The following is a 12,906-nucleotide window of genomic DNA, read 5'->3' as shown; positions in this document are numbered from 1 at the left end:
AGGGAGCCCGATGAGGGGCTCAATCCCATTACCCCAGGATCATGACCTGAGCTGAAGGCAGATGCTTAATGACTGAGCCACCCAGGTGCCCAGGGTTTTGTTTTTTTTAACCATAGTGACACCCTGTCTTTGATTAGAGCCATTAGTCCACTTACATTCAGCATAATTATTGATCGGTATACATTTAATGCCATTTAATTAATTGTTTTATCATTGTTTCTGGAGTTGTTTTTTTTTTTCCTAGTCTTTGTTACTTTGGGTCTGTTTTCCCCTTCCAAATAAGTCCTCGTTAATACTTCTTGCAGGGCTTGTTTAGTGGTCATGAACTCCTTTAGTTTTTGTTTTTTTGGCCAATTCTTTCTCTCTCCTATTCTGAATGATAGCTTTGCTGCATTGGGTATTCTGAGCTGCCGGTTTTTCCCATTCAGCACATTGAATATATCTTGCCGCTCCCTTTCGGCTTCCCCCGTTTCTGTGGAGAGGTAGCTGCTGTCCTTATTTGTGCTCCCTTGGAAGTCAGGGACTTCCTTTCTCTTGATGCTTTTAGGATTTTTTCTTTATCATTGTATTTTACAAACTTAAATACAATATGTCTTGGTGTTAGCCTACTTTTGTTTATTTTGATGGGAGTTCTCTGTACGTCCTGTATTTGGATGTCTGTTTCCTTACCCAGCTTAGGGAAGTTTTCAGCTATTATTTCTTCCCATAACTTTTGTTTCTTTTTCTCTCTCTTTTTCTGGGACTCTTATGATATGAATGTTATTTTGTTTGATGGAGTCACTGAGTTCCCTAAGTCTGCTTTCATGATCCATTATTCTTTCTCTATTGTGTACAGCTTCATTATTTTAAATAATTTTATCTCCTAGGGACACCTGGGTGGCTCAGTGGGTTAAAGCCTCTGCCTTCAGCTCGGGTCTTGATCCCAGGATCCTGGGATCGAGCTGCACATCGGGCTCTGCTCAGTGGGAAGCCTGCTTCTCTCTCTCTCTGCCTGCCTCTCTGTCTACTTGTGATCTCTGTCTGTCAGATAAATAGATAAAGTCTTTTAAAAAAATAAATAATTTTATCTTCTAGGTAAATTATTCATTCCTTAGTTTCTTCCATTTTTGTGGTCATTACATCCACTTGATTTGTCAAATCTCACATTGTTGGGTTGTTGGTTTTTTTTTTAAAGATTTAATTTATTTGACAGACACAGCAAGAGAAGGAACACAAGCAGGGGGAGTGGGAGAGGGAGAATCAGGCTTCCTGCTGAGCAGGGAGCCTAATTCGAGATTCAAACCCAGGACTGGGATCATGACCTGAGCCAAAGGCAGACGCTCAATGACTGAGCCACCCAGGCATCCCCAGCCTATCTTTAGCTCTTTTATATCTGTGGTGTCTCCCTGATGTCTTCCATGCTTTTCTCAAGCCCGACGTATCCTTTATGATTGTTGTTTTAAATTCAACATCAAGCATATTACTTGTATCTGTTTCAATTAGATCCCTTACCATGACCTTTTCATGTTCTTTCTTTTGGGGTCAATTTCTCTGTGTTGGCATTTTGTCTAGGTTTCTGTCTTCTTCTGTGTATTAGGAAAGCCTCTTAACGTTTCCTGCTTCTGAGAGTAATGGCTTTATGAAGAGTCATATAATGTTTAGGGGCTGGTGTTTCAGGAATTGTCTCTGGTATGTGCTGCATGCACTGACTGTTGTGTTTTGGCTGCTCTGTCCCTCAGTTCAGTCATTTACGGAGGCTCTCCCTGCCTGCAGCGGGGCAGTTTGGACCTTGGCCAGAGTTGGGTGAGATTCAACTAGGTGTGCTCTGGTCTGCTTGTTCAATGAGACCCGAAGCTATTTGTAAGATGAGAGCAGTCATGATAAATGTTGTGTCATGGTTGACTCCTTAGTGGTGCACTTAAGCCTGTTGGAGTCTGAGCACATATTGAGAGACCAGAGGGTTGGATTTCAACTTCCTACGAACTGATTTAGTTTCCCAGTGCTTTCAGACTCACCTTCCTCTTGCACACATTTGTATGTTTCAGGACTTGGTGGTCTTTGAGGATGTGGCAGTGGACTTCACCCTGGAGGAGTGGGCCTTGCTGGATTCTATGCAGAGGAACCTCTATAGAGATGTGATGCTGGAAACTTTCCAGAATCTGGTCTCAGTGGGTAAGAATGGCGGCAGGCCTTCACTTTGTCATTTAGTAAACAAGTATCTCTTGTCGGTGCTTTCCCACAATTTGAAATGTGGAAAAGGAATGCACTGGAAAGTAAAAACAGACATGGTCACAGCCATCTCGGACCTGCAATATAGTAATGTCTCCATGGCAGTGGGAATGTGTACATTAAACTTATTTTTGTCTTGGTTCAGACTTGAAGCTTCCTTGGCTTATTGATAGTGGGGGACTGGCTTCATCTGTTGTTTTGGTTCACAGAGAAGTTTCTTGGCAAACTTGATAGTTAGTAAATTGCCAACCCCTCTGGCCCCTCCTGCCTGCCACTGGTGAAGTGCTGAAAGCACTAAAGTCCTCAGTCTTTCTTTACTCATAAGTTCCTTCCTCCTTTAATATGTTCATTCACCTTTTTGTTTCAGATTATGAAACACTGTTTAAAGCCAGTGGGTTGGTTTCTCAACAGGATACGCTTGAAAAAAAAAAATCTATTGAACAGAAAATGGCAAAATTCACAAGAAATCATTCTTGTGCCTACATTTTAGAAAAAAATTGGGAAGATGACAGCACTAAAGAGCAACATGGAAACCATGCAAGACATCAGAGGTGAGATGTGTTCATAAGGTAAAGCAGTATTAATCCTAGGACAGAGTTTTGGTATGTCATGAGATTAAAAAAACTAAAAACCAAGCTCCAAATCTATTTTAGAGAGGACAAGGGGGTGGGAGAGGGACAGAGGGAGAGGATGAAGCATGACACAGGGCTTGATCCCAGGACCCTGAGATCATGACCTGAGCTGACAGCAGACAGTTAACTGACTGAGCCAACCAGGTGCCCCCAAATCTATTTCAGATTCTAGGAAGGTTTTGTTTTTTTTTTGTTTTTGTTTTTGTTTTTTTTTTTTAAGATTTTATTTATTTATTTGACAGAGAGATCACAAGTAGGCAGAGAGGCAGGCAGAGAGAGAGAGGAGGAAGCAGGCTCCCTGCTGAGCAGAGAGCCCGATGCGGGACTCGATCCCAGGACTCTGAGATCATGACCTGAGCCGAAGGTAGCGGCCCAACCCACTGAGCCACCCAGGCGCCCTCTAGGAAGGTTTTTAAAAACTTGACGGCGCTGCCTTCGGCTCGGGTCATGATCTCGGGGTCCTGGGATCGAGTCCCGCATCGGGCTTTCTGCTCGGCGGGGAGCCTGCTTCCTCCTCTCTCTCTCTGCCTGCCTCTCTGCCTACTTGTGATCTCTCTCTGTCAAATGAATAAATAAAATCTTTAAAAAAAAAAAAAAACTTGACGGCGACATCAAGTGTTTGAAGCATACCTCAGTTAGACACTTTTTTTAAAAAATATTTTATTTATTTGACAGACAGAGATCACAAGTAGGCAGAAAGGCAGGGAGAGCGAGAGGAGGAAGCAGGCTCCCTGCAGAGCAGAGAGCCCAATGTGGGGCTCAATCCCAGGGCCCTGGCATCATGACCTGAGCCAAAGGCAGAGGCTTAACTCACTGATCCACCCAGGCACCCCTCAGTTAGACACTCTTTTAGGAAGACCCCATACATGATAAACAGTATGAACAGTGAACATGACAGAGGTCGCTTCTAGGGCATTTAGTTAACTTTAAGACAATCTGAAGAGGGTAGAAAACCTTCTGGATACTAGAATGCAGTTAGCCATCTGGTTCTAATACTTACTAGTTGCTAATAACAAATCATTAATAAACATAATATTGATAAACTGTTTCTGACTTCTAACAGAAATCCTGCAACAGAGAGATTCTGTGAAAGTAAAGAAAGAAATCAGCACAGAGAAACTTGCAGCCAGCTTCCTCATTTTAATTTCTGCAAGAATATTTCCACAGGAGTAAAACTCTATGAATGCACCAAGTGTGGGAAAGGCTTCATGCATCTTTCTTCCCTTAAAAGGCACGTCAGATCTCACTGTGGACAAAAACCACACCTGTGTCAGGAACACCAGGAGGCTTGCATTTGTGGCACATGCCTGAGAACTCACACTGGAGAGAAGCCCTATGGATGTAAATTATGTGGGAAAACCTTTCCTTATTTCTATTCTCTCACACAGCATATCTGGATGCACACTCCGGAGAGAAACTATGAATGCAAGCAGTGTGGGAAAACCTTCCAAGAGTTCTCCAGTCTTACTAGACACGTGAAAACACACACTGGGGAAAAGCCATATAAGTGTAAGGAATGTGGGAAAGCCTTCATTTATCCCTCAATCTTTCAAAGACACGTGGTAACACACACAGAGGAGAGGCCCTATGAATGTAAGTTATGCAGAAAAGCCTTCCACCATTCTTACTCTCTCACTCAACATATGAAGATTCACACTTCAGGGAAAACCTATGAATGCAGGCAGTGTGGGAAAACCTTCCATGAGTTCTCCAGTTTCACTGGGCATGTGCGAACTCACACTGGAGAAAAGCCATACAAGTGTAAGGAATGTGGGAAAGTCTTTATTTATCCCTCTGTCTTTCAAAGGCACATGATAACACACACTGGGGAGAAGCCCTATGAATGTAAGTTATGTGGGAAAACTTTTCGACACCCGTACTCCCTTGCTCAACATAAAAAGAGTCACACAGCAGAGAAAACTTATGAATGCAAGCAATGCGGCAAAGCCTTCCACGGGTTTGCCAGTCTCACTAGACACGTGAGAACCCACACTGGGGAGAAGCCACATAAGTGTAAGGAATGTGGGAAAGCCTTCATTTATCCTTCTACCTTTCGAAGACACATGTTAACACACACCGGAGAGAAGCCCTATAAGTGCAGACAGTGTGGGAAAACCTTCAGTTATCCCCAGTCTTTCCAACGACATGAAAAGACACACACTGGAGAGAAGCCCTATGAGTGTAAGGAATGTGGGAAAGTCTTCAGTTGGCCTGAAACCTTCCGAGTACATCTGAGGGTGCACACTGGGGAGAAGCTGTATAACTGTGAGTTCTGTGGGAAAGCTTTCAGTTCCCCCAAGTCCTTCCAGGGGCACATGAGAACCCACACTGGGGAGAAACCTTATGAGTGTAAACAGTGTGGAAAAGCCTTCATTTGGCCCTCAACCTTTCGAGAACATGTAAGAAGACACACTGAGGAGAAACTGTATAAATGTGAGAATTGTGGGAGAGCCTTCACTTCTTCCAGATCCTTCCAAGGCCACGTGCGGACTCACACTGGAGAGAAGCCTTATGAGTGTGCACAATGTGGGAAAGCCTTTAGTTGGTCCTCATCATTACAAAAGCATGTGAGGATGCACACTGGAGAGAAACCCCATAAATGTAAACAATGTGGGAAAGCCTTCAAGTGGCCCTCATCCTTTCGAAACCACATGAGGATGCACACTGGGTAGCAGCCCCAGAAATGCATGTAACATTGGAAGAATGTTTGTTAGGCCAGGCTTTCTAGAGAGAGATTCGGTAATTGTAAGTAATGTTAAAATATCTTGCACTAATTCATGTATTATACTCTGGAAGGAAATACAGAAGTTATAAACATGGTATTGTGTTTTTCATTACCTCATTTAACACTGGACCCCTAAATAGTGAATTTCCGGTTCTTTGACAAATAAGTGCTCATGTAAGAACTCTTAAGTCCTCCTTCAGCGAGGATGTGGAAGTTTGAAAAGTGTTCTGTTTTTTTGCCAGGTTTTTCAGTTAAAACCATTTTCTTTCTTGGTAGTGCTACGGTAATGTGAAGTGTGCTTTTATGTGACGCAGAGTTTAACTCTCATATAGTGTATTGTAGTATAAGTGCGTGACAGTGAGCGTAAGATTATAACGTAGCACCTGACAGCGTTGGACTGCTGCGGCTTCTGTGTCAAAGACCTCCATGTGGACTAAACATAGTTGGCTGTAGACTGCAGTTACCGGCAGAACCATCCGGTACAGAAGCAGGCCACCCTCCACCAGTGAAGTTCCTACTAAAGAGTCAACCTGCAAAACCCTTGACCCCAAAATAGGCAGAACAGTAGGTCTGCATTCACTCTTACAGCCTTGCTGCGTGGCCCCAGGTGTACTGTGTACTTCCCAGGACTTGCGAGTAATAAACCTTGTCCTTCTAGGTTCTGTGAACTAAGGTGTGTCTTCCAATTATAATAAGAACCATGGGGAGTGGAGGTAGGAATATGCTTCAAGCTTCATTTCTTGATGGTTAAAAGGTTTAGGCCACGCGGTATGCGCTTATGACTAAATGGCCATCACAGAGCAGGGCTTTCCAGTGCTTTGCACATGGGTGTGGGTGTGGGTGTTTGAACATCCTGGTAGCAGAATTGCAGGCTGCATTCGTGACCAGCTCTGGCTGCAGTGGGCCACTCCACTGGCCTCTCTTGCATTCCAGCCGGGATCTTGATTGGCGACTATAATGTTAACACTGTAAATGCTGACTTTACTACTAGGGGTCTGAGTAAATTTTCAGTGATTAAGAAAAGTGGGTTTAGCAGTCTTTGTTTGTGCCCCTTGCACCAGGATGGATGGAGTAAATGGACATAAACGTTTAACGTTTACAATTATCATAGACAGACAGTACTGCAGTCATCTGATACAGACTGTTGTATTGCTGACTTGTAATTCCCACCCAAAGCGGTTCATCTGGGGAGGGCACAGCTCAGGCACAGTGGCCTCTCCACCCACTCCTGACATCGGGCTCATGGTGTTGACCCCCTACAGAGTTGTGCTCTGCTTCCTGGCAGCCTGAGCCGCCTTCCCTCCCCTTTCTCCTGGAGCAGACGCTGTACAAAGGTGATGGACACATTTCCAGAAACATCGTCATCTCTGGGCCACATCAGGACAAAATGAATGAAAGGTTGTGCAAATCTGTTTTTGAAGACTTAACATTTTATCTCAAATGGGATGTGTCTGGGAAAGCGGTAGGAAAACATTTTTGTGTGGAAATGCTTTTATTCCTCTTCCATACAGCCCTTCCACAGGAAAGGTCTGGCTGAGAGTGGGGGCTTGTGTCTTGCTTTCCCAGCGTGGGCCCACGGGCCTATTCCTCTTATCCTTTCCCTGTGAGAAATCTTGGCAACAATTGTGACCATGTTCTGAGTCCTGTACTTTGGGAATGCTGTAGCTACAAGACAAAAGACCAGCCAGTCTAACCAGTGAGACCCTGTTTGGGGCATCCTTATCCTTGGGCACCAGCAGTGTGTCTCTCCAGCAGCTGTCCTGAGATCTCTCCCAGCTCTGAAGTTCCCACCTCAAGAACAGATGTGTCCTCCTCCTGAGAAGCACCATGGGAGATGCACACCTGGCCCATTAGGGAGCAGGTCTCTAAGGCTGGAAACAGTGGCAGGATCCATGTCACAAGCCACAGCAATCCCCAGAGCCACACAGCTCAACACATGCACAGTCACATACAACAGTGTCAGAACTACCAAGGCTATCACAAAGGTACATCATGTGCTCAGCCACCCAATGTCCCTCAGTCCCCCACTACTGGTTCTCTTGTACACCCCAGCCTGACCACTTTCTTTGTAAAACACCAAAGAGAAACATACGTGGGGAGAACATAAACACTACTCATTCTCCAGTTTCAACTTAAATACTCTTTGAAACATTATTATTTTCTCATTATTTTAGTTTTTCAAGTATTTCAAATTGTTACCACCTTTTTCAAATTCAGAGACGTGCATGGACGGATGTGGTAACTTTTTAATGTCACAAACCTTAACCTTATCGTCAACCTTAACAGCATATGGTTCCCCTCAGCAGCAGTGCCTTTTCTTGGACAGTAACAGTAATTATTGTACTTTAAAGTAATCAAGCACACGAAAAAAGGCATCCCAAGGGGAATTTAAAGGTACTTGAGAGAAATGAAAAGGAAAATAATACCAAAACATACAGAGTGTAGCAACAGCATTGCTAAGGGAGAATTTGTAATCTACAGATACTTATATTAAAAAACAAGAAAAAATAAGACTTCAATTCAGCAATCTGACTTCACAACCTAAGAAGTGGAGCAAGAAGAAGCAAATCAAAACCTAGGAGAAGGAAGGAAATAATAAAGATTAGAGCAGAGATAAATGAAAAGTAAAATAGAAAAATAATAGAGAAAATTAAAGAGAAAAAAATTAAAACTTGGTTCTTTCAGATCAACAAAACTGACAAACATTTAGCTAGGCGGACTAAGAAAGAGAAGACTCAAATTATTAAAATCCAAAAGGCAGTGAGGACATTGCTACTGAGGCTACAGAAGCAGAAAGGACTACAAAAGAACATGAAGAAATGTACATCAACAAATTGGACACCGAGATGGAACAGGCAAATTCCTAAAAACACAAAACCTGCTGAGAATCAGTCATGAAGCAACAGAAAATCCAAACACCTATACTAATAAAGAAATTGAATAAGTGATCAAAACCCTCCCAAAGAAAAGTCCTGAACCTGATGGCTTTACTGGTGAATTGTACCAAACAATTTAAAGAAGAATATTAATACTTAACAAAATTTTCCCCCAAAAAATTGAAGAGAAAAGAACACCTTTTAAGCTATGAGACAAGCATCCTGATAGAAAAGCCAAGGATTCGACAAGGAAACAAAACTACACACCAGTAGCCCATAAGAATTTGTGTGTAAAACTCGCCAGCAAAATACTAGCAGATAGAATTCAGCAGCAAACTGAAAGGCCCGCACACCACGATGAAGTGGGATTTACTACTGGAATGCAAGAATGGCTCAGCATACAAAAATAAATCCATGCAATGCACATTAACAGAATGAAGGTAAGAAATCGAATTTTTACCTTAAACTGATGCAGAAGCAGCACATGATGAAATCCAACTTCCTTTTGTAACACTCCATCAGCTAAGAGTAGAAGGGAACGACCTCAATACTATAAAATCCATATATGAAAATCCCACAGAGAACATTACACTCCGTGGTGAGACTGAAAGCCCTTTTTCTCTAAGATCAGGAATAAGAATGACTTTCACCACTCCCATGTAACATGGTACAGAAGTTATACCCAGAGTAATTAGGCAAAGAAAACAAATAAGCATCCAGCTTTGGAAAGGAATAAAAATTATATCTGTACATCTTACATACAGAAAATTCTAAAGAGTCCATTTACGCACACAAAACCATTAAAAATAAACGAGTTTAACAAAGTATCAGGATAAAAAGGTAACACAAATTTGTTTCACTTCTAAATACAATAAACAATAGGAAAAGAAAATTACAAACCAATTCTAACTAAAATAGCATCAAAATGAATAAAATATTCAGGACTTAACCAATGAGGCAAAAGACTCATACAAGGCAAAACTACAAATCATTGCTGAAAAAAAAGATCTAATAATGGAAACACATCATATGTGCAAGGTTTAAATACAGTTGTTTGGTTTTTTTTTTTCTTTTCTTTTAGATTTTTATTTATTTGTCAGATCCTGTGAACAAGCAGGGGGAGCAACAGGCAGAGAGCGAAGAAAAAGCAGGCTTCCTGCTGAGCAGAGGGCCCGATGTGGGGCTAAATCCCAGGACCCTGGGATCATGATCTGAGCTGAAGGCAGACACGTCACTGACTAAGCCACCCAGGCGCCCCTGGTCAACTGATTTTGGTAAGTGTGCCAAGATTATTCAGTGGGGAAAGGACAGTCTTTCGATAAATGGTGCTTGGGGAACTGGACATCCCCATGGAAAAGATGAAGTGGAATCCTCACCTAATAACATATTCAGACATTATTCAAGATGGATCAACAACCTACATGTAAGCCCTAAAACAATAAAACTCTTAGAAGGAAACAGAAGAAAAGCTTTGTAACATTGGATGTGGCAGTGATTTCTTAACTATAACGCCAAAGTCACAAGTAACAAAAGAAAAATAGGGGCACCTGGGTAGCTTAGACGGTTAAGCGTCTGCTTTCAGCTCAGGTCATGATTTCAGGGTCCTAAGATCGAGTTCCACATTGGGCTTCCTGCTCAGCGGGGAGCTTGCTGCTCCCCCTGCTTGTGCTCTCTGCCAAATAAATCTTTAAAAAAGAGAAAAAATAGACCAATTTGGGTTCATGAAAATTTGAAAATTCTGTACATCTAAGACAGTATCAACATAGTAAAATGTCAACCCACAGAATGAGAGAAAATAGCTGAAAAATCCACATATTTGATGAGACTAATACCCAGGATAAGAACATCTAAAATGCAACAACCCAAAAACCCAAACCTAATTCAACATTAACAAAGGACTTCAAAAGACATTCTCTAGAGAATATACATACGTGTCCAATAAGCACATTAAAAAACACATGACATGTTTTTCAATGGGTTAAAGCCTCTGCCTTCGGCTCAGGTCATGATCCCAGGGTTCTGGGATCGAGCCCCGCATCGGGCTCTCTGCTCAGCAGGGAGCCTGCTTCCTCCTCTCTCTCTGCCTGCCTCTCTGCCTACTTATGATCTCTGTCAAATAAATAAATAAAATCTTTTAAAAAAATGACATCATGGGGTGCCTGGGTGGCTCAGTGGGTTAAGCCTCTGCCTTTGATTCAGGTCATGATCTCAGGGTCCTGGGGTCGAGCCCCACATCAGGCTCTCTGCTCAGCAGGGAGCCTGCTTCCCCCCTCCCCTCTCTCTGTCTGCCTCTCTGCCTGCTTGTGATCTGTCAAATAAGTAAATAAAATTTTTTTAAAAAAACATCATTAATCATTAGGGAAATGCAAATTAAAACTACAATATCATACCACTTCAAACACAATGGGGTTGCTTCTAAAAGCAAACTAGAAACAAATGTTGAGGATGTGGAGAAACGAACCCTTGTACACTGTTGATAAAATGGGAAAGCCACTGTGCAAAATACTATGGTAGTTGCTGAAAAATGTAAAATAGAATTACCGTCTTATCCAGCAATTCCACTTCTGGGTATATACCCAACAGAACTAAGAGCAGAATCTTGAAGAGATGTTGGTACACGCGTGTTCATATTGGCGTTATCCACAATAGCTAAAATGTGCAAGCAACTCACATGTCCACTGATGGATGAACAGAGAAGCCAGATGGAGGCCATACACTTAATGGGCTGTTTTTCAAACTTAAAAAGGAAGGAAATTGCAATGTGTAGTGCGACAGATGGCTCTTGAGGACATTATCCTACGTGAAATAAACCCATGAGACACAAATACCATATGATTCTACGTTGGGCTCTCTGCTCCGCAGGGAGCCTGTTTTCTCCTCTCTCTCTCTCTCTCTGCCTGCCTCTCTGCCTACTTGTGATTTCTGTCAAATAAATAAAATTTAAAAAAAAAAAGAACAAATGATCACAGGCACCTGGGTGGCTCAGGGGGTTAAGCCTCTGCCTTCGGCTCAGGTCATGATCTCAGGGTCCTGGGATCGAGCCCCGCGTCGGGCTCTCTGCTCAGCGTGGAGCCTGCCTTCCCCCTCTCTCTCTGCCTGCCTCTGCCTACTTATGATCTCTCTCATTGGCCAAAATTTAGAAGATGCTGTGAATATCATTTTGAACTGTGTAAATATATGAAAGATAAAACAAACAAAAAAAGTAAATAAATCCAATTTAAAAAAAAAAAAAAGAATATACTGTTGAATCCTATTGGCTAGTATTTTGGTGAGAATTTTCGCATCTGTGTTCATCAAGGATATTGATCTATAGCTCTCTTTTTTGATGGGATCCTTGTCTGGTTTTGGGATCAAGGTGATGCTGGCCTCATAAAATGAATTTGGAAGTTTTCCTTCCATTTCTATTTTTTGGAACAGTTTCAGGAGAATAGGAATTAGTTCTTCTTTAAATGTTTGGTAGAATTCCCCCGGGAGGCCGTCTGGCCCTGGGCTTTTGTTTGTTTGGAGATTTTTAATGACTGTTTCAATCTCCTTACTAGTTATGGGTCTGTTCAGGCTTTCTATTTCTTCCTGGTTCAATTGTGGTAGTTTATATGTTTCTAGGAATGCATCCATTTCTTCCAGATTGTCAAATTTGTTGGCGTAGAGTTGCTCATAGTATGTTCTTATAATAGTTTGTATTTCTTTGGTGTTAGTTGTGATCTCTCCTCTTTCATTCATAATTTTATTTATTTGGGTCCTTTATCTTTTCTTTTTGATAAGTCTGGCCAGGGGTTTATCAATTTTATTAATTCTTTCAAAGAACCAGCTCCTAGTTTCGTTGATTTGTTCTATTGTTTTTTTGGTTTCTATTTCATTGATTTCTGCTCTGATCTTTATGATTTCTCTTCTCCTGCTGGGCTTAGGGTTTCTTTCTTGTTCTTTCTCCAGCTCCTTTAGGTGTAGGGTTAGGTTGTGTACATGAGACCTTTCTTGTTTCTTGAGAAAAGCTTGTACCGCTATATATTTTCCTCTCAGGACTGCCTTTGTTGTGTCCCACAGATTTTGAACCGTTGTATTTTCATTATCATTTGTTTCCATGAAAGCTTTTCTGCTAAGGTCAGGAACACGGCAGGGATGTCCATTATCACCACTGCTATTCAACATAGTACTAGAAGTCCTAGCCTCAGCAATCAGACAACAAAAGGAAATTAAAGGCATCCAAATCGGCAAAGAAGAAGTCAAATTATCACCGATATAGCTCGGTGCAGCTGTATCAACCCTTATTAGTGCGTGGGATCCACACGATCACTGGCCATCCTGGCGAACTGAGCCCAGGAGAGGAAAGCCCATTCCGACAGTGGCTGGAATAACTAGAAGCACTCCTCTCTGCAAAGACTGTACGGAATCCTTGTTGTCCATCCACACTACCACATTGCTGTACGTTTCCTTCCCCTAGTCCCGGGGGGGCTACTCACGTTACGCA

The 12,906-nt window shown here is 42.2% G+C and overlaps 1 protein-coding gene across 1 annotated transcript in view; it reads left to right on the top strand.

Moving 5' to 3' along the window:
- Nucleotides 1-5,660, top strand: part of LOC122909899 (zinc finger protein 791-like) — a 32,928-nt gene extending 27,268 nt beyond the window's left edge. The window contains exons 2-4 of the mRNA XM_044254595.1: nucleotides 2,025-2,151; nucleotides 2,576-2,759; nucleotides 3,904-5,660. Of these exons, the coding sequence (XP_044110530.1) occupies nucleotides 2,025-2,151; nucleotides 2,576-2,759; nucleotides 3,904-5,512 (1,920 nt within the window). The 3' untranslated portion in view covers nucleotides 5,513-5,660. The remainder of the gene's footprint in view (nucleotides 1-2,024; nucleotides 2,152-2,575; nucleotides 2,760-3,903) is intronic.
- Nucleotides 5,661-12,906: the final 7,246 nt, after the last annotated feature.

Source organism: Neovison vison, chromosome 6 (assembly GCF_020171115.1).
Source record: "Neovison vison isolate M4711 chromosome 6, ASM_NN_V1, whole genome shotgun sequence".
Lineage (NCBI taxonomy): Eukaryota > Metazoa > Chordata > Mammalia > Carnivora > Mustelidae > Neogale > Neogale vison.
This window is presented reverse-complemented; position numbering and strand designations above follow the sequence as displayed.